Raw genomic sequence first — 19,662 nt, 5'->3', positions numbered from 1 at the left:
GACCTGTTCTAGTTGTCAAAATTTTTACTCCAGTAAATATTTCTCAAAGTAGATGTTGGTACACTGCCTGGCCCAAAAAAAAGTTGCATACTCTAATATTTTGTTCGACCACCTTTAGCTTTGATTACGGCGTGCATTCATCGTGGCATTGTTTCGACAAACTTATGCAACGTCACAACATTTATTTCCGCCATGAGTTGCAATCATTTTTGGCCAAGATCTTGTATTGATAACGGGAGAGTCAAACCACTTCGTAAACTCTTCTCCAGCACATCCCAAAGACTTTCAATAGGGTTAAGATCAGGACTCTGTGGCGGCCAATTCATGTGTGAAAATGATTCCTCATGCTCCCTGAACCACTCTTTCACAATTTGACCTGACCAACTGAAGCAACCCCAGATCAAAACACAGCCTCCAGAGACTTGTACACTGGGCACTATGCATCGCTTCATGCGCTTCCCTTCTTACCCTGACCCGCCCATCGCTTTGGCACTATGCATCGCTTCATGCGCCTCCCTTCTTACCCTGACCCGCCCATCGCTTTGGAATAGGGTAAATCTGGACTCATCAGACCACATTACCTTTTTCCATTCCTCCACAGTCCAGTCTTTATGCTCTCTAGCAAACTGAAGTTGTTTTTCCGATTAGCCTCACTAACAAGTGGCTTTCTTGTGGCCAAACAGCTGTTTAGTCCCAATCCTGTAAGTTCTTGTCACATTGTGCATGTGGAAATGCTCTTACTTTCACTATTAAACATAGCCGTGAGTTCTACAGTAAATTTTTTATGATGTGACTTCAAGCATTTTAGTGATCTCCGACGATGATCATTCAAGATTTTTTTGCGACCACATTTCTTCCGCGAAGCTGGTGGTCCACCACTATCCTTTAGGTTTTAATAATGTGTTGGACAGTTCTTAATCCAATTCTAGTGATTTCAGCAGTCTCCTTAGTTGTTTTCTTTGCTTTATGCAGGCCAATAATTTGCCCCTTCTGAAACACAGTATCATTGTGGTTGTTTAAGAAATGAGAAGCTACACATGCATGAGTTAGGGTTAAAAGAATTGTTGCCAGCCGAAAACATATTAATCTCTGCAATAATGGTCCAATCATAGGCTCTTGAGCATCTGCTTATTTAAATCCAAATGGCGATTTTGTTTATTTTTATTTTTTTTGGCCAGGCAGTGTATATTGAGTCATACATCTGTATGGCCACATACATTAAAGTCTTGGCTACAAAAAAGCAATTCAGCATTTTCACAGTTGTTTCCCAGGAAGAAAAGATAAAGTTCACTGAACACACATTGCCGTTGACCTTTTGTCCACGATTTGCCACAGTGGAACCTGACATTAAACCAGTGGCACAGGTTTCATAAGTAAATTCATGTGTGCACCCCTGATAGAATTCACAAAAATATATTGTAATTTAAAAGGGTTTTGAACTAGGTGTTTGAAACCAGCATACAAAACCACTGTTAGGGAAAACACATACAGTATTTGTGTAATTAGACTTTTAACTCAAAATCTTCCAGTTACTTAAATATAGCCCTTGTAATAACCTGCCCTTGTGACAAATAGCCCTGGTCTCACTATATCAAAATAATCTAGCTTCAATAATTATATCCTTATTTGAATATTTCACATATAGAACTGGTAATCTAAGGTCAACGAATAGATCACAGTGAGCATCATTGGGAGATGCTGGGAATGGCAGGAACACGGGACTAAAAGAGAAACAAACTATGCGATTAATAATGACAGGTTGTGTAGAGCAGGGTTGTAAAACTCATTTTAAATTGAGGGCTGAATTGGACGAAGTCACCTAATGCAGGCTGAATTGTTTTTATTTGTGAAACCTTGATGTAACCATGTATGGAGAGTGGATGCACAGATCATGTTATTTGAGCTAATAAAGTCCTGTATCAACTTTGTCACTATTATTTCATCCTTGTTATAACATTACATTTTTTTACACCCCCCTTTGAAACAAGATAAACTTTCACGTGCCTAAGCCCAAACCAAAAGGTCCACCAACTGTCCTTCTCCACACATTATATGTTATTGAAGGGCCGATAGTGGTCACGGACCACTCTCTACACCAGATGATCGCCCACTCCTGCACATCTCCCCGTTTTTTTAATCTAAAAAAAGTCATTCATACCACTCGTGCCTTATATTTAAATTCTTCTGAAGCCATACGATAGTGTTGTATGAGGAACAGACCGAAATTTAAGTGTCAATTCATCTTTTCCCCCATTTGAGACTGGTGCGCTTGAGACATCTTTGTTTACATAAGCGCAGCTGTAAGCACACCTGACACTGACTAAATGCTCTGGGCTGTGGAAAGCTTCACGCAGGAAGCACTGCGGTGCCTGGCAAAAGTTTAAACATGGCAGGAGAAAAGGTAGAGGAGAAAAAATCACGCACATTGGTTCTTGCGTGTATTGTCACTAATTTTGTTGAATGTGTGTGAAGTGATTTGAGAACGGGTCAGTCTTCCACGCCCCCCCCCCCCCCCCCCACACACACACACACACACAATACGCCCCACACTTTGAGTACCACTGTTATAAGCCATCTGAAAGCTACCATAACACAAAGGAAGGCCTAAAATAAAAATAAACTGCACAGATAATTGTAACCTGGTCAACTGTAATGCATTGTATCTGCATTAATGCATCTAATAATAATTCTGTGAAGACCTGAAAGAACTGAGAAATTCACATTTTACCATGTATCTGTCCATGTTGTCATTATTGAGAAAGAAAAAACAAAACAGTTTTTTTTTGTGTCAATTTCACTCACATTGAGTTTCTGATGAAAAACTAGGGTATGTGCGAGAGTGTGAATGCCAAAAGCTTCAAGGGGTGGGTGTGTTGGAACTTTAAAGCCCCAAAAAACAGTGTTCTGAAAATAAGCCCAAAAAACAGCTTCCCGCAAATGCCCATATTTATAAGCAACTTTATGAAAGAACTAGCCCAAAATCACTAATAATAAGCAGACTTGGCAACTTTGCCTGTCAAATGCAGAATCAATATGCACGCGCTGCTGCAGCCAAACACACGATTGGCCGCAGCTAAAATCAATCACGCAATCCACCATGATAGTCAAGTCCTGCTCTAGTCGTTTTTGCATAAGGTTAGAGTTGAGACAGTTCGATATAAATAAATAACTCTTACATAATGTCAGCATCAACTATTAGATACTTACCTTTATATTCATACATTGGGATACAAAATGCTGGGGTGGCAGATGGGGTGTCAATACTTTGTCTTAGGGTGGCAGTTGCCAACCCGGTAGATCTGCCCCTAGAGCCCTGCGAAGCTAGTGTAAATAACAAACATGATGTCTAAGGAAGATTTTGTTCTCCATTGCTTCACTTTATTTCCAAATGTTCCACAGTTGCTGATATGTTTGTTTCAACCAATAAGGTTGAATATGTGTAACACTTATGCAAATGTTCCCCTTGTTAAGGGTTTATAAAGGGGTTCATTAAAATGCGTTTTAAATCAATTTATCTGCAGTTATAGCAGCATGTCTAAAAAGGGCAACATTCACCCAATATTTGCCAAATAGTGAGCATTTTATATTACATGTTATAAATGCTTAATAAATACACTTATTCATCCATGAGCTTTATCCACTGTGCCTCACCACCACTACATTTTGTGTTTCTAGTGAAGGGAAACTCAGAGGGGTTTTACTGTTTATGCAAATCAAGCAAACACAAAGGCCTCCTGAGACATGCTCCTCAGCATGTAATACTATAAAATACTAGCATGAACTGGTTCTTCACAAGAAGGTCGAATTCCCTGCATATCCCATCATGGTAATTTCAGAGTTTATCACGGAACGCATTTTTAATTATGCAATTGTTTTGATGTTGTTAATAATAATAAAAAAAAAATGTTCAAGATGTGTATTAGGATCTAGTATGTATATTGTAAAACTGATTTAATAATGAATACAATAACTCATAGAGTTACATTATATTTTATTTAGAGTACATTTGGGATAAAATTATCCCAAGCTGGTAACAATGACAATTGTTCTTTCTTTCTTTTCTTTTTCTTTTTTGTCCACTCTCTTTCTCAGGTCAATGAAGGCATCTTCTGTTTAAAGGAAAATGGAAAATGGAACATATTATAACTTGATGTTGTTTGAAAATATTGGGTACATAAGATATGCTCTCTTCAGTTTGGGATGTATTCTATATTGTGCTATCATATTTTTTAATGCCCTTGTTATTCTTGCAATATTTCTGGAAAGGTCATTACACCAGCCCATGTACCTTCTGATTACAAGTCTGTCCATCAACTCTATGTATGGTACTGCTGCCTTTTTCCCAAGGTTACTAACAGACTTGCTATCTGATACACACACCATTTCCCGTGAAGCATGTCTCTTACAAGCTTTTGTCATTTACTCGTATGCGTCAAATGAGAATACAATATTAATGTTAATGGCATTTGACAGATTTGTAGCAATCTGTAAACCTTTACAATACAACAACATAATGACTCCTAGGGTTCTAATGGTTTTAATAGCATTTAGCTGGATTTATCCAATGCTTTGTATTGGTATTGCTGCTTTTTTAAATGCCAGACTGACAGTGTGTGGTAACAAATTGTTGAAGGTGTACTGCCACAACTGGGAAATTGTCAAGCTTTCTTGTGCAAACACTTCAGTTAATAATGTTTTTGGCTTTTTCATAGTGACCACAACTGTTATCATGCCTTTATGTTTTATACTATTTTCTTATGTTAAAATTCTTATCATTTGTAAAAGAAGCTCACCAGAGTTCAGGAGCAAAGCTTATCAAACTTGTGTTCCACACATAGTGATCCTTTTAAATTTCTCAATTGCCCTTTTTTGTGAGGTCACTTTGAGTCGGTTTGTGAATGTGGAACTTCCTATAGGGCTGTCGATTGTCCTTTCTCTGGAGTTTCTTATTGTGCCACCGATTCTCAACCCTCTCGTTTATGGATTTAACTTTCCTGATATTCGCAAAAAAATCTTATGCATAATAAAAGCTGTACTGTAAAATATGTTACACAGAATGTTATTGATTTGTAACAAGAATTGTTAACCATTGTCATACTCAACCTAATGCTAGACAGTACATTTTTAATCAAGTTTAAAATCACTGTTCAGTAATGTAATCTCTTTTCGGCACATTTTTCCAAGCTTGTTATACAGTACATGCATGAGTTTTAATGTATTTGTTTGAAACTTTTTCATTTTCCTGAAATGCATCTGATATTTTTTACTTTAATGCATTTTTTTTATTTTTTATTAATTAATCACTCTAGTAAATTTTTGCCACAATTTATAAGGGTATTTGGAGAGCTTTTTTTTATTTTTTATTATTATTATTTTTTTTTATATTCGAAAAAGAAGAAGAAAAAAAAAACATTTTAATTATGAAGGCATCCCTTTCATATGAACTAATATTAAACATCTTTAAACCTTAAAGCCTAAGCATGTACATTTTTGGAGCCCCAAGGAGCCCTCATTGGCAACATTATATATATATATATATATATATACATATATACACACACACACACACACACACAGGCGGACAAAAGTTTGGAATAATGTACAGATTTTGCTGTTTCGGAAGGAAATTGGTACTTTAATCTGAGTCCGGAACAATGTTAGGAAGACTATTCCCTAGTTTAGGAGCCAAATAGGAAAAGGATCTACCTCCTTTTGTGGATTTTGATATTCTAGGTATTATTAACAGGCCAGAATTTTGCGATCATAGTGAACAAGATTGGAACGTAGCGAGATAGAAGGTTGCTTAAGCACTGTGGAGCTAGACTATTAAAAGCTTTGTAAGTAATTGACAGAATTTTGACAGAATTGACAGAAGTTAAAACTAAATTTAACAAGTAGCCAATATAGCGACGATTAACTTGGAGGACCAAGAGGAGAGACCTGAAGGTGGAGGCCCCAGAGAAGGAAGAGGCCGCTGAGGAGGCAGTGTCTGTTCCGGACAAACCATTAGAGTTGGGCATCTTCATCTGAGCGTGGTTACCTGCATGTTCTTTGCCTGTTTCCTGGCGCCCCCTTATTTTGAGCACAAGCCTAAAAAGGAGATACTCAAAATACAATGGCTGTAGTTCAACACTCCATTTTATTAAAGGCATAATTGTGGTATCTTTTCAAAATACACATTTGGAAGTATGTTTGTCTAAAAGACAGAATTATTAAAAGTCATGTAGTACAATAGTTGAAAAAGCTCAAATTTATTGTAGAGTGATCAGTAATTTTATTTTACAAAGCAATCAACAACATACATACAGTTGAAGTCAGAAGTTTACATACACCTTAGCCAAATATATTTAAATTTCGCAATTCCTGACATTTAATCATAGAAAACATTCCCTGTCTTTGGTCAGTTAGGATCACTACTTTTTATAAGAATGTGAAATGTCATAATAATTATTACTCCCCCCAGTAATTTCACGAGCACAAGGATTCTCTGATGACTGGTGATTTATTGATTGGTTCATAATCAACCAACTCAAGATGCCATGAGAACTAGATACACAAATATAAAGTGAAAACAAAGAATATAAAACACATGAATATATTATATAAATAAATGTTGTCTTTGTAAACATTTTAAACAGAGTTAAGTTCACTTAAAGCTTAACTACAGTATTTGTACAGATATTGTTCTCTTCCACACAGCAACACAATCTAACAATCACATATAATATAAATGAAAGGCTTACTTCATTGGCTGCTTGTTACCAAAAGGAGAACTTAATCTTGCATCTGATGTCCTTTTTAACTTCATATGAGTAGAATGTAAATATTAGAACTTGAACACTTTTTAACTTTCCATGCAGTGCAGACATCTGTCTTTTTGAGCCACTCTGAGCTTTTTTCATAATAAATGTCTCCACTCAAACCAGCGCTTTACTAAGCAGTTTCAAATTAAAGGTCCCCAACAAGACACTTTAAAAATAATTAAATAAACAAGAAATACAAACTGACTTCTAAGACAGTTACAATAATAGTAGAGAGAATTATTTATTTCAGCTTTTTATTTCCTTCATCACATTCCCAGTGGGTCAGAAGTTTACATACATTTTGTTAGTATTTGGTAGCATTGCCTTTCAATTGTTTAACTTGGCTCAAACATTTTGGGTAGCCTTCCACAAGGTTCTCACAAAAAGTTGCTGGAATTTTTGGCCCATTCCTCCAGACAGAACTGTTGTAACTGAGTCAGATTCGTAGGCCTCCTTGCTCACACATGCTTTTTCAGTTCTGCCCACAAATTTTCTTTCGGATTGAGGTCAGGGCTTTGTGATGGCCACTCCAATACCTTGACTTTGTTGTCCTTAAGCCATTTTACCACAACTTGAGGTATTCTTGGGGTCATTGTCCATTTGGAAGACCCATCTCTGACCAAGCTTTAACTTCCTGGCTTATGTCTTGAAATGTTGCTTCAATATATCCACATAATTTTCCTTCCTCATGATGCCATCTATTCTGTGAAGTGCACCAGTACCTCCTGCAGCAAAGCAGCCCCACAACATGATGCTGCCACCCCCATGCTTCACAGCTGGGATGGTGTCCTTCAGCTTGCAAGCCTCACCCTTTTCCTTCAAACATAATGATGGTCATTATGGCCAAACAGTTCAATTTTTGTTTCATCAGACCAGAGGACATTTCTCCAAAAAGTAAGATCTTTGTCCCCTTGTGCACTTGCAACTGTAGTCCAGCTTTTTTATGGCACTTTTGGAGCATTGGCTTCTTCCTCGCTGAGCAGCCTTTCAGGTTATGTCGATATAGGACTCGTTTTACTGTGGATATAGATACATTTCTACAAGTTTCCTCCAGCATCTGAGATTACATATAGAGACAGAAGCAATTGAGACAGCCTAAATAGATAGAAGAACTGTGGCGAATTCTCCAAGAAGCTTGGAACATCCTATCTGCCAACAACAAAGAAAAACTGTATCCAGGTGTACCTAGGATAATTGGTGCTGTTTTAAGGGCAAATGTGGTCACACCGAATATTGATTTAGCTTTTTTATGTTTACTGGAATTTGTATGACATTAAGTGATAAATGAAAACTATTTATTTCATTATTTTTGAAGACATCCTCACTATGCAAAATGTTTCACAAGTGCCTCAAACTTTTGCACAGTACTGTACATATATATATATATATATATATATATATATATATATATATATATATACACGTATATACATATACATACATACATACACATACATACACATATATACACAGGGTTGGGGAGTAACGAAATACATGTAACGGGATTACGTATTTAAAATACAAAATATAAGTAACTGTATTCCACTACAGTTACAATTTAAATCATTGGTATTTAGAATACAGTCACATTCAAAAAGTATTTTGATTACTGAAGAGATTACTTTGCATTTTATTGTCATTTGTTTCATTTAATATTTAGTCCTTTCAGATGGAAAAATAATAAATGATGCAATCCAAAATGCATTTGAACAGCGGTGAAACACTTTCTTATGATGTGTTACATTCATACAACCAGACAGTTAAGTGAGTTTAAAGTAAGTTTGGAGCACAAGAAATAGAAATAAACCTTGTGTAAATTGTCAGCTTTATGCTAAGCTAAAATGCTATTTCTAGCCATTTTACATGCACGTTACCAGGCACGATCATATTTTATCAAGAAAATTCATGTTGGATCATAATTTCTTTGATATTAGTGCAAAAATCGTATACTTGATAATAATTTTTGTATTGTTTTCCTGTAAAAATATCTAAAAATTTGATTGATCTTGTTTTAGAAACAACACTGCATAAGATATTTAGGTTTTTCAGAGAATGTATTTTTAACATGTGTATTTTGTCTTACTGTACAGGCAGAGTTTTTACAGTCAAAACAAGTGAAAAAATCTACCACTGCTGAAGAAGTAATCCAAAGTATGTAGAATACATTACTGACCTTGAGTAATCTAACGGAATACGTTACAAATTACATTTTACTGCATGTGTTCTGTAATCTGTAGTGGAATGCATTTCAAAAGTAACCCTCCCAACCCTGTATATACATATACAGCTTGTGTCCGACGCACCTATCAATTACTTCTCAGGTGTGCGAGGTAAGTTGTTCATTGATTACTCTCCCAAGATAAAAATGAAATTATTTCCTACCTCAAATAGGCTTTTAAGGAGTCCCAAAGTGTCGCTTTACTAAAATCTGGAGTGTCATGGAAGGAAATCAATTTTATTATTAATGAAATTTACAAAGGATAGACTAGAAAGAGTGGTATTGTTAAAGTGCTATGTTCTCCATGTAGGTGTCTTAGGAAAAGCTAGCTTTAATACTATAGGGCTGCGGTCTGAAATTATGATTGGTTCATATTTAGACTGCAATTGAAGTTAAAGTTGATATTAAAGGGATAGTTCACTCAAAAATAAAAACTCCTCATCATTTACTCACCTTTATGCCATTCCAGATGTGTATGTCTTTCTTTCTTCTGCAGAACACAGATTACATTTTTTTAGATGAATATCTCAGCTCTATAGGTCCATAGAATGCAAGTGGATGGTCATCAGCACTTTAAAGCTCCAAAAAGCACAGACAATTGTAATAAAAGTAATCCATACAACTCCAGTTGTTTATGTCTTTTGAAGTGATCCAATCACTTTGGATGAGTAACAGATAAATATTTGGGGCAGTCACGTGACACCATGCGAGAGGCAGACGTTTGAGCAACAAGCTCTGCTCACTTTGATAGTTTTTAAATAATTTTCTTGTTATAATCCGGTGAGATTCGATACACCCAGTTACATATTTGCTCTTTGAGGTAAACATGGCAAAGAAGTCAAAATCCTCAGACTCTGGAGATATTAAAAGACACTTACGTGCTCTAGCTGAAACCTCTGATGGCCCTCCAAGCAGGGGATTCGATTTGGATGGCACGTCGGAAGAAGAAATTCAACGTCAACTGTCCAAAATCTCGGTTATGCTGACGAAGGTTGTTGCTGATTTGGAGGATCTAGCTGTAATACGTCGATCAATTACGACGATGGAAACAAAATTCTCTAAGTTGGTCACAAGAGTGGCAGATGTTGAGAAATGGATCGATTATCTGGAATCATCGGAAAGGGAATTATCCGCTAATCCGCCCGTGTCCAAAATAGACCTGCAACACATTTTGGATATCTCGAAAACATGAGCCGAAGGAATAACATACGGATTGTTGGAATTCCTGAGCATGAAGAAGGCAGAGATATGGTGAAATTCCTAGATGAGCTCTTCCGGAGTCTGCTCGACATAACAGTCCATAAGCTGCAAATCAAGCGAGCTCACAGAGGCCCGGCTCGCAGATCTGCTGAAGGAGACAGGCCCCGATCAATTCTGGCCAAATTTCTGAGATCATCCGATAAAGATCTATAGTTGCGCCAGGCAAGGAGCAAAAGAAAGCTTTCTTGGAAGAATCACAATATTTTCTTGTTCCTGGACTTTGTGAATTCAACAAGAGAGAAATGCGATCGGTTCAAGGAATGTAAGAAACTCTTACATCAACGGAAGATCGCTTTTGCACTGATGTTTCCGGCCAAACTGAGAATAGACACCAAGGACGGCAGCAAAGTATTTTTATGCCCCAAGCAGGCACTGGCCTACATAGTGAGTAAAACCATTGGGTGTTTCTTATGTGAGTGGACTGACTCGCTGTTCAGTGACTCGACTATCTAAGCTGGGCACCATTTTTGTTTCTTTTTGCGTTGGCTCCACCTAGCAGCTGGAGTTTGATTTGTGGCATTACTCCTTCAAGAAACTTTTGCATTGATGGAAGATTGCTTTTACTCTGAATTTCAATGATTACGTCATCTGCTGCACTCATAACAGCCAGCTCACCAAACAATTGTTTGTCTGTCGAAGGAAACTGAATGGCTTTATATCAGCTGGAAGATGTTTTGTGGAGGAACACACCTTCGAGACAGTTCTGTGAATGAATCTACATGTTCTTTGTGTTTATTCTGCCTGTTGGCTGGGGTCTGTTTTACAAAGTATTTTCTGTTATGTAATTTTGCCTCACAAAACTTGAGCAATCAAATTGCAAAATTGTTGCGGGGACTCACGTAGGCATACATGGACCTTTTGAGTTTAGAGGGATGGACGCCGGTTGGTGCTGTCGTTCGTGGGATTAATGCGCACATTTTTCTTTTTTTCTGTTTGTTTTGTTCGGGGGGAAGTTCAGGGTTTTATTGTTGCACTAATGGGGAATGTGGTCTGTATAATCTTATTTTTGACACACAGTTTATTTTTTCTATTATATCAAAATGTCAAATGTTAATATGAGTGGATTGTCTCTCTCCACGTGGAATGAGAATGGGTTGGGGCACCCCATAAAAAGAAGGAAGGTTATTTATTTTCTTAAGCATACGAAATATGATATAGTGTTTCTTCAAGAAACACATCTTTCCCCACAGGAAGCTGAATAATTTGAGAAGATATGGGGTGGGCATGTTTTCTTTAGTGCTGGCTCAAGTAAGAGCAGGGGAGTCATTATAGTGATAAATAAACCTCTACAATTCAAATTTCTCAAACAGATTAAAGAAATTAGGAAGAGTCATTATTGTTTTAGGAGAAATTCAGGGGCAAAGGTTGATTTTGGCTAATATTTACGCACCTAATGCTGATGATCAGAGCTTTTTTATAGATCTTGAAGGGATGTTGCAAGCCGCTGGAACCTCTCATGATATAATAATGGGAGGTGACTTTAATCTTTTGATGGACTCAGTCCTTGATCATAGTGAAGCAAAAGTATGCAAGCCCCCTAGAGCAACATTGACGCTTCACAGGATGTGTAAAAATCTTGGTCTTACAGATATTTGGAGACTTATAAATCTGGTAGGGATTATACATTTTTTTCATCAGTCCATAAGATTAATTCTAGGATAGATTTATATATATATATATATATATATATATATATATATATATATATATATATATATATATAAAATCCATCATTTCATCTGTTGTTAACTGCTCAATTTGAAACATTTTAGTCTCAGATCACACCCTGATGAGTTTAGAGGTGTTGCCACATATTGAGAAAAATAAATCATATAGTTGGCACTTTAATGTATCCCTTTTGCAAAATCCTGATTTCCAACAAATGTTAAAAACTGAAATCAATGTTTATATGGAGACCAACTGGTCATCAGTATCCTCTGTGGGCATGTCTTGGGAAGAGCTTGGCAGAGCTGAAGCGCACAATTTCATCTGTTGGCCTCAGAGAACTGACCCGATTGAAATACAGATATAATACACTATTTTATCACGGAAAGTGGAGTTTTGGCTATTCAGGGGTTTGGCTAGATATATGAAACAGAGAGAGTCTTTTTCTATCCTTCCCTCAGTGAAATCTGCTGGTGGTGAAATTTTTACCACTGATATTAATAATGCCTTTAAAGAATTCTATCTTGATCTTTATAGTTCCATGTCTTCGTCTACTGATGAAGATATTACAAAATTAGTGGAACCATTAGAACTCCCTAAACTGACAACTGAGCAAAAAAATTATCTGGATTCTGTGATAACCTTGGAGGAGCTTGACGAGGTAATTAAGTCCTTACCTACAGGCAAGGCTCCGCACAGATGGTTTTGCTGCTGAATTTTTTAGATCTTATGTTACGGAACTGGCTCCACTTTTGTTAGAAGTATATACAGAATCATTAAAGAATGGAAAGCTTCCTCCAACCATGACACAAACCCGGATCAGTCTGATTCTTAAAAAGGACAAAGATCCAAGCGAGTGTAAAAGTTACTGTCCAATTTCCCATATCCAGCTAGATGTAAAAATGTTGCCAAAAATTTTGGCTAACCGATTAAGTTATGACATCTCTTATACATATAGATCAAGTGGGGTTTATTAGCAAATGATCAGTCTCCGGTCGCTACCATCTCACTTGACGGTGAAAAGGCATTTGATATGGTAGAATGGGATTATCTTTTTAAGATTTTGGAAATATATGGGTTCGGGAGTACATTTATTGGCTGGATTAAGTTACTTTATAGACACCCTGTAGCAGCGGTACAAACAAATGGATTAATTTCAGATGATTTTACTCTGAATAGTGGCACTCGGCAGGGTTGCCCTCTTTCCCCATTATTGTTCTGTCTTGCCCTGGAACCATTAGCAGACGCGAAAAGAAAGGAGGATGATTTTCCAGGGGTGATTGCGGGAGGTATGGTGCGCAGATGATATTTTATTATTTTTCTCTGACCCTACTAGATCTATGCCTTGCCTCCACAGAATTATACAAATTCTCAGGATACAAAGTCAATTGGGCTAAATCCGAAGCTTTGGCTCTGACAGCATACTGTCCAGTAGCGGCCTTCTAGCTGGGCACCTTCCAGTGGCCCAATCAGGGCACCAAATATTTGGGTATTTTATTCCCAGCAAATTTGTCTGATTTAGTTAGAGTTAATTTTGCCCCCATAATAAAAAGATTTTCGAGCGATGTGGACAGGTGGGCTTCATTACATTTATCGGTGATTGGGAAGGTTAATGTTATTAAAATGAATTGTATTCCTCATTGTATACTCAGTTTTTTAGGTATTTACAGTTGCACCACCTGCTCTGTACTATTTTTGGGAGTAGCATACACCCCGCTAAAGAGGCAGATACTTTGAGAGAGGCGATTACTGCTTTTGGAAAAGGTCACGAGGCATCAGTGTATTACTCCCTGCTAGTTCAGAGTCTGGGGGATGGAGTTTTAACCTCTATCAAGAGATTATGGTAGAAAGATTTTCATTTGATATTGGAGGATGGAGTGTGGGCTGGGATTCTAAAAAACTTCAAGACTGCATCTAGAGACGCAAGGGTGCAACTTATACAATTCAAGATTCTACATAGATTCTGTTGGACCCCCTCTAGACTGTATAGGCTTGGTCTTAAAGACACACCCACCTGCTGGCATTGCCAATCGGAGGATGGAGACATGGCCCATGTTTTTTGGTGGTGCACTGAGATTCAGGAATTTTGGTTGAAGGTACAGAGTTTTGTATGTGACATGTTGGGCATTCGGATTTAGTTTTGCCCCAGACTCTGTGTCTTGGGTGATGGGGCAATAAATACATAAAAGATTGGGTCCTCACCAGTGTGATGATAGGCAGGCAGATTGTTTTAAGGGGTTGGAAGTCGGTGGGAGCACCCTCAATTCGGGAGTGGTGCGAGGAGATGGGAAGGGTGGCAGCCTTCGAAGAGGTAATATGTAGAAGGCTGGGGATATGGGATTCTTTTAATGGGAAATTGGGTAAATATTTGATGTTTTTGGGGGGCTCTTGGAGTAGTATATATGTGTATGAGAATGTGTATGTGTGTATGCGTATATACATATATGTATATGTGTGTGTGTGTGTGTGTGTGTGTATATGTATATATATATATATATATATATATATATATATATATATATATATATATATGTATATGTGTATATATATATATTATATATATAATTATTATTATTATTATTATATATTTATTTATTAATTATTATTATTATTATTATTTTATTCTCTGTATATGTGTGTACTTAGGTAAGACCGCTGGGATGTTCGTTTGGGGTCGGGTGGGGTTCTTGATTGGGGAGGGGTAGTAGTGGGAGTTAATGTTGATTTATTGTATATATGTTTTGTTTCTTATGTTTGCTTTGAAAAATCAATAAAAATGTTAATCACAAAAAAAAATAAATAAATAAATAAAAAAATACAGATAAATATTTAAGTCCTTTTTACTATTATTGTTTACTTCCAGTCACTCTCCAAAGCGTGTCCATGAAGAGACTCGGTTCATGCTGCCTCCCACGTAACACAAACGCGCTGGCATGTTCAAATGAAGCAAAACCAAGGAAGCTTGTGAACAGCGTTCTCTTGTAAACAAATCAAGCTGCACTTCTGATTGTATCCAGGGCATGACATTAACTTTTTGGCTCACCGGCCACTATGGCTATTGATATTCCAAAGTCACTAGCCACTCAGCATTTTTACTATCCAAAATCCCCCGCTCCACAAAAAATGATAAAGGTAAATGAAGACTGCAACTTTATGCATTTGTTTGGATATTTTATTTGAACCAGAATGATGGGTTTAGCAGGACACAAGCCTAATGATTTAAGTGACTTTTAGGATATCTGAAGGCAAACATGGCCAGTTAGAACAGGAGTAGTACAGAACAGGAGAAAAACTTTGTCAACCATTTGTCCATTTGACCATGGGAGTCCAGATTTCAACCCCTTTTAACCACCTTTAAAATTCTTAATTGTACTTGCCCTTATGAAAGTTTACAATTGTTTTTAATGTTTAACTGTGGCATTTGTAATAATAAAGGCCATAACCACATAAAAGACCATGGATGGCTCCACAGTACTGTGGTAAGTTAGGCTAATGTAGATAGTCTTTCTAAAAATTAAACTATAGTATTTGTTATAAAATAAAATAAAAACTAATAGCCTAGACAGGTTAAGAAACCTTTAACTACAACTTTCATGTGTTTTTCCATAAATGAAAAATGCAAGAATCTTTTTTCCATTTATAGAAGAAAGAAAATCCTATGGGTTTGGATCAAGATAGCTGATGTGAATGATGAGAGAATAAATTGGCTATTAACAATAAAAAGGAAGTTTCATAGATTTGCCTTAATCGATTTATTGTGCATATATACCAGTTAGTGTTACTACAGTAAAAACATTTTAGTTTCAAATCAAATCACTTTATTGTCACACAACCATATACACAAGTGCAACAGTGGGTGAAAATCTTGGGTGCGGTTCCGAGCAACATAGCAGTCATGACAGTGATGAGACATACCAATTTACAATAAACATCAGATTTACACAACACAATTTACATATCTAATATACACATAATTACAACACAATATACAAATAATAATATACAATGTACAGTATACAATACACACAATATAGAATACACATTATACAATAAAAATAGTATATATAAATATACAGTAGGTTGTATTGTACTGTATTGACATTCAGGCTGTCAGTTGACAGTCAGTTGCCAGTGTGTTGTTAATTATGACAGTCCAGTGTGAGACAATAACATTAATAAAATTAATAAAGTGCAGTGCTGATATATATTGATCATGAGAGATCAAGAGTTCAAAAGTCTGATTGCTTGGGTTAAGAAGCTGTCATGGAGTCGGCTGGTGTGGGTTCTGATGCTGCGATACCGCCTGCCTGATGGTAGCAGTGAGAGCAGCCCATGACTTGGGTGGCTGGAGTCTCTGATGATCCTCCAAGCTTTTTCACACACCGCCTGGTATATATGTCCTGGAGGGAGGGAAGCTCACCTCTGATGATGTGTCTGGCAGTTCGCACCACCCTTTGCAGGGCTTTGCGGTTGAGGGCGGTGCTGTTGCCGTACTAGGCAGTGATGCAGCCAGTCAGGATGCTCTCTACAGTGCTGGTGTAGAACCGTGTGAGGATGTGGCGGTTCATTCCAAACTTCCTCAGCCATCTCAGGAAGAAGAGGCACTGATGAGCTTCTTCACAACGGCCTCAGTGTGGACGGACCATGTGAGTTCCTCAGTGATGTGGACACCGAGGAACTTGAAGTTGCTGACTCTCTCCACCGGTGCTCCATTTATGGTGATGGGACTGTGTTCTCTGTCTTTTCTCCTGAAGTCCACCACAAGCTCCTTTGTCTTGCTGACATTGAGGGAGAGGTTGTGCTCCTGACACCAGCGTGTCAGAGTGTGCACCTCCTCTCTGTAGGCTGTTTCATCATTGTCAGTGATCAGACCTACCACCGTCATATCATCAGCAAACTCAATGATGGCTTTGGAGCTATGTGTTGCCACACAGTCATGTGTGTACAGGGAATACAGGAGTGGGCTGAGAACACAGCCCTGTGGGGCTCCAGTGTTGAGGGTCAGTGATGAGGAGATGTTGCTGCCCATTCTAACCACCTGGCATCTGCTTGACAGGAGGTCCAGGATCCAGCTGCACAGCGAGCTGTTTAAGCCCAGAGCCTGGAGTTTCACATCAAGCTTGGAGGGCACTATGGTGTTGAATGCTGAGCTGTAGTCTACAAACAGCATTCTCACATAAGTGTTCCTTTATTCCAGGTGGGAGAGAGCAGTGTGTAGTGTAGATGCAATGGCATCATCAGTGGAGCGGTTTTTGCAGTAAGCAAACTGCAATGGGTTCAGTGAGGCAGCAGCACAGTGCAGATGTAATCTCTGATTAGTCTTTCAAAGCATTTGCTGATGATGGGGGTCAGAGCAACAGGACGCCAGTCATTTAAGCATGTGATTTTGGATTGCTTTGGTACAGGCACAATGGTGGACGTTTTAAAGCATGTGGGGACCACAGACAAGGAGAGGGAAAGGTTGAAAATGTCCGTAAAAACACCAGCTAGTTGGTTCGCGCAAGCTCTGATGATGCGGCCCGGAATGCAGTCTGGGCCCGCGGCTTTATGGATATTCACCTGTCGGAAGGATCGGGTTACATCTGCTACAGAAATGGAGAGTGAACTAACCTCTGTAGCTTCGGCAGCGAGAGCTCTCTCCGCGAGGGTGGTGTTATTTCCATCGAAACGAGCATAAAAAGTATTAAGCTCATCCGGGAGAGAGGCAGTGGTGTTCACGGTGGAGTTTTTATTCCCTTTGTAGTCCTTGATGATATTAATTCCCTGCCACATGCTTCTAGAGTTGGTGGTGTTAAACTGTCTGTACTGGCGTTTGGCTGCTCTGATAGTTTTGCGGAGTGCATAACTGGAGTGCATAACTGTTTATGCTCCTCCGCATTCCCAGAATTAAAAGCGGAGGTCCGCGCATCAAGTGCCGTGCCAACATTGCTATTTATCCATGGCTTCTGGTTGGGGAAGATCCGTATTGTTTTGGTCGGAACAACATCCTCTACGCACTTTCTGATGAAACACGTTACGCTATCAGCGTAAATCTCAATGTCGTCATCAGAGGCAGACCGGAACATCCCCCAGTCCGCGTGATCAAAACAGTCTTGTAGCGTGGAATCTGATTGGTTCGACCAGCACTGGATCATTCTGAGGGTGGGTGCTTCCTGTTTCAGTTTCTGCCTGTAAGTGGGCAGAAGCAGAATGGAAGAGTGGTTCAATTTGCCAAATGGTGGGCGGGGGAGGGATTTGTAGCCATCCCGGAAGGGAGAGTAGCAATGGTCCAAAACCCGGTCCCTTCGTGTGTTGAAACCGATGTGTTGGTGGTATTTTGGTGCAATTGATTTGAAGGGTGCACGGTCTCCTGCTCACTTATACTCCCATACAGTTCCTTGAGTGCCCGGTCTGTGTCGGCTTGTGGCGGGATGTACACAGCAGTGATAATGACTGCTGTGAATTCCCTCGGTAGCCAGAATGGTCGACACAGAAACATGAGAAATTCCAGATCAGGAGAGCAGAAAGACTTGATAGAATGTACGTTCTTCTGATCACACCATTATTTGTTGATCATAAAACATACACCACCACCTCTGCTTTTACCTGAGAGGTCTTTCGCTCTGTCCGCTCGGTGCACGGAGAACCCCGCGGGTTTGATGGCTGAGTCTGGAATCGCAGCAGACATCCAAGTTTCCATAAGGCAGATAATGCAACAGTCCCTCACCTCTCGTTGGAAAGAGATCCGCGCTTTCAGCTCGCAGAGCTTGTTGTCCAGAGACTGAACATTTGCCAGTAGAATACTGGGTAGCGGGGGTCGATTTGCGTGACGTCTTACTCTGATGAGAACACCAGCTCACCTTCCCCTTTTCCTTCGGCGTTTCCGCGGCCGGGCTGCCCAGAAAAAGGGCTCCGCTGGCATGTTTGTAAACAGTGGGTCGGCATTGAGTTATTTAAAGTCCGGTTTACGGTATGCAATTGCAGAACCAATGTCCAAAAGTGCTTGTCTATCATAGACAACATCCAAGACAAAAAACATAAGAATTGTAAACAAAACAAACAAAAAAACTGCAATGTTGTGTCGGAGTTCGCAACGCAGCGGCCATACTCTGCGCCATCTTGAGTCAGAACATGTTGGATGTGATGGATGGTGATATGTATTAAAAATCTTGCAATCAATGTTTATGAGGAACGCCGGAAGGGCAGCATCTCCCCTCCAGAGATGGGGGGGGGAGTAAGCCAGTCCGGATGGTGCCCCGGCCTGAATCAGGTGGTGGAGGAGTATGACAAGGAGGAGGTCATGGCTGGGCCATGAGGATGCATGCCTGGCGCCGAGTTGCCTAATCAGTGGGAGAGAAATAAGGGAAGTGCCGGCAACAGAATGGCTGAGAGAGAGAGACGCACATGACGCTGTGTGTGCGTGTCTACGTCTGTTTTTGTGTTTCAGTTCAGCATTTGTGTTGATTAAAGTCTTGTTAATTGTAAATCCGGTTCCCACTTCCTCCTTTCCCGAACCTTGTTACAGGCATACTCAGCCCATGAGAGGAACGACTTCACTCCATCTGGTTCCACTTCCTCTATATAGAGCTTTTTACTAGAACGTTCTCTGAAGAATTCAAATGGTTCATACATTTTGAAGTATCCACAGGCTGCCGCAATAGAGTGAAATGAGACTGAATCAGGCAAGCTCTTCCTTTGTCTCTGGAGCACAGTGGTCTGTGGTCTGAAAAAGCACAC

At 39.0% G+C, this 19,662-nt stretch overlaps 1 protein-coding gene across 1 annotated transcript; it reads left to right on the top strand.

The window, feature by feature from the left end:
• The first annotated feature begins 4,123 nt into the window (after nt 1-4,123).
• Nucleotides 4,124-5,041, top strand: LOC127422098 (olfactory receptor 51I2-like). Its single transcript, XM_051665460.1, has one exon. It carries the CDS (start codon nt 4,124-4,126, stop codon nt 5,039-5,041), a length of 918 nt encoding a protein of 305 aa, XP_051521420.1.
• The last annotated feature ends 14,621 nt before the right edge of the window (nt 5,042-19,662 follow it).

This window comes from Myxocyprinus asiaticus, chromosome 31 (assembly GCF_019703515.2).
Source record: "Myxocyprinus asiaticus isolate MX2 ecotype Aquarium Trade chromosome 31, UBuf_Myxa_2, whole genome shotgun sequence".
Classification (NCBI taxonomy): domain Eukaryota; kingdom Metazoa; phylum Chordata; class Actinopteri; order Cypriniformes; family Catostomidae; genus Myxocyprinus; species Myxocyprinus asiaticus.
This window is presented reverse-complemented; position numbering and strand designations above follow the sequence as displayed.

Excerpts from the sequence above, each read along its gene's own strand:
- LOC127422098 (XM_051665460.1), top strand. The coding sequence starts at position 4,124 with ATGGAAAATGGAACATATTATAACTTGATGTTGTTTGAAAATATTGGG.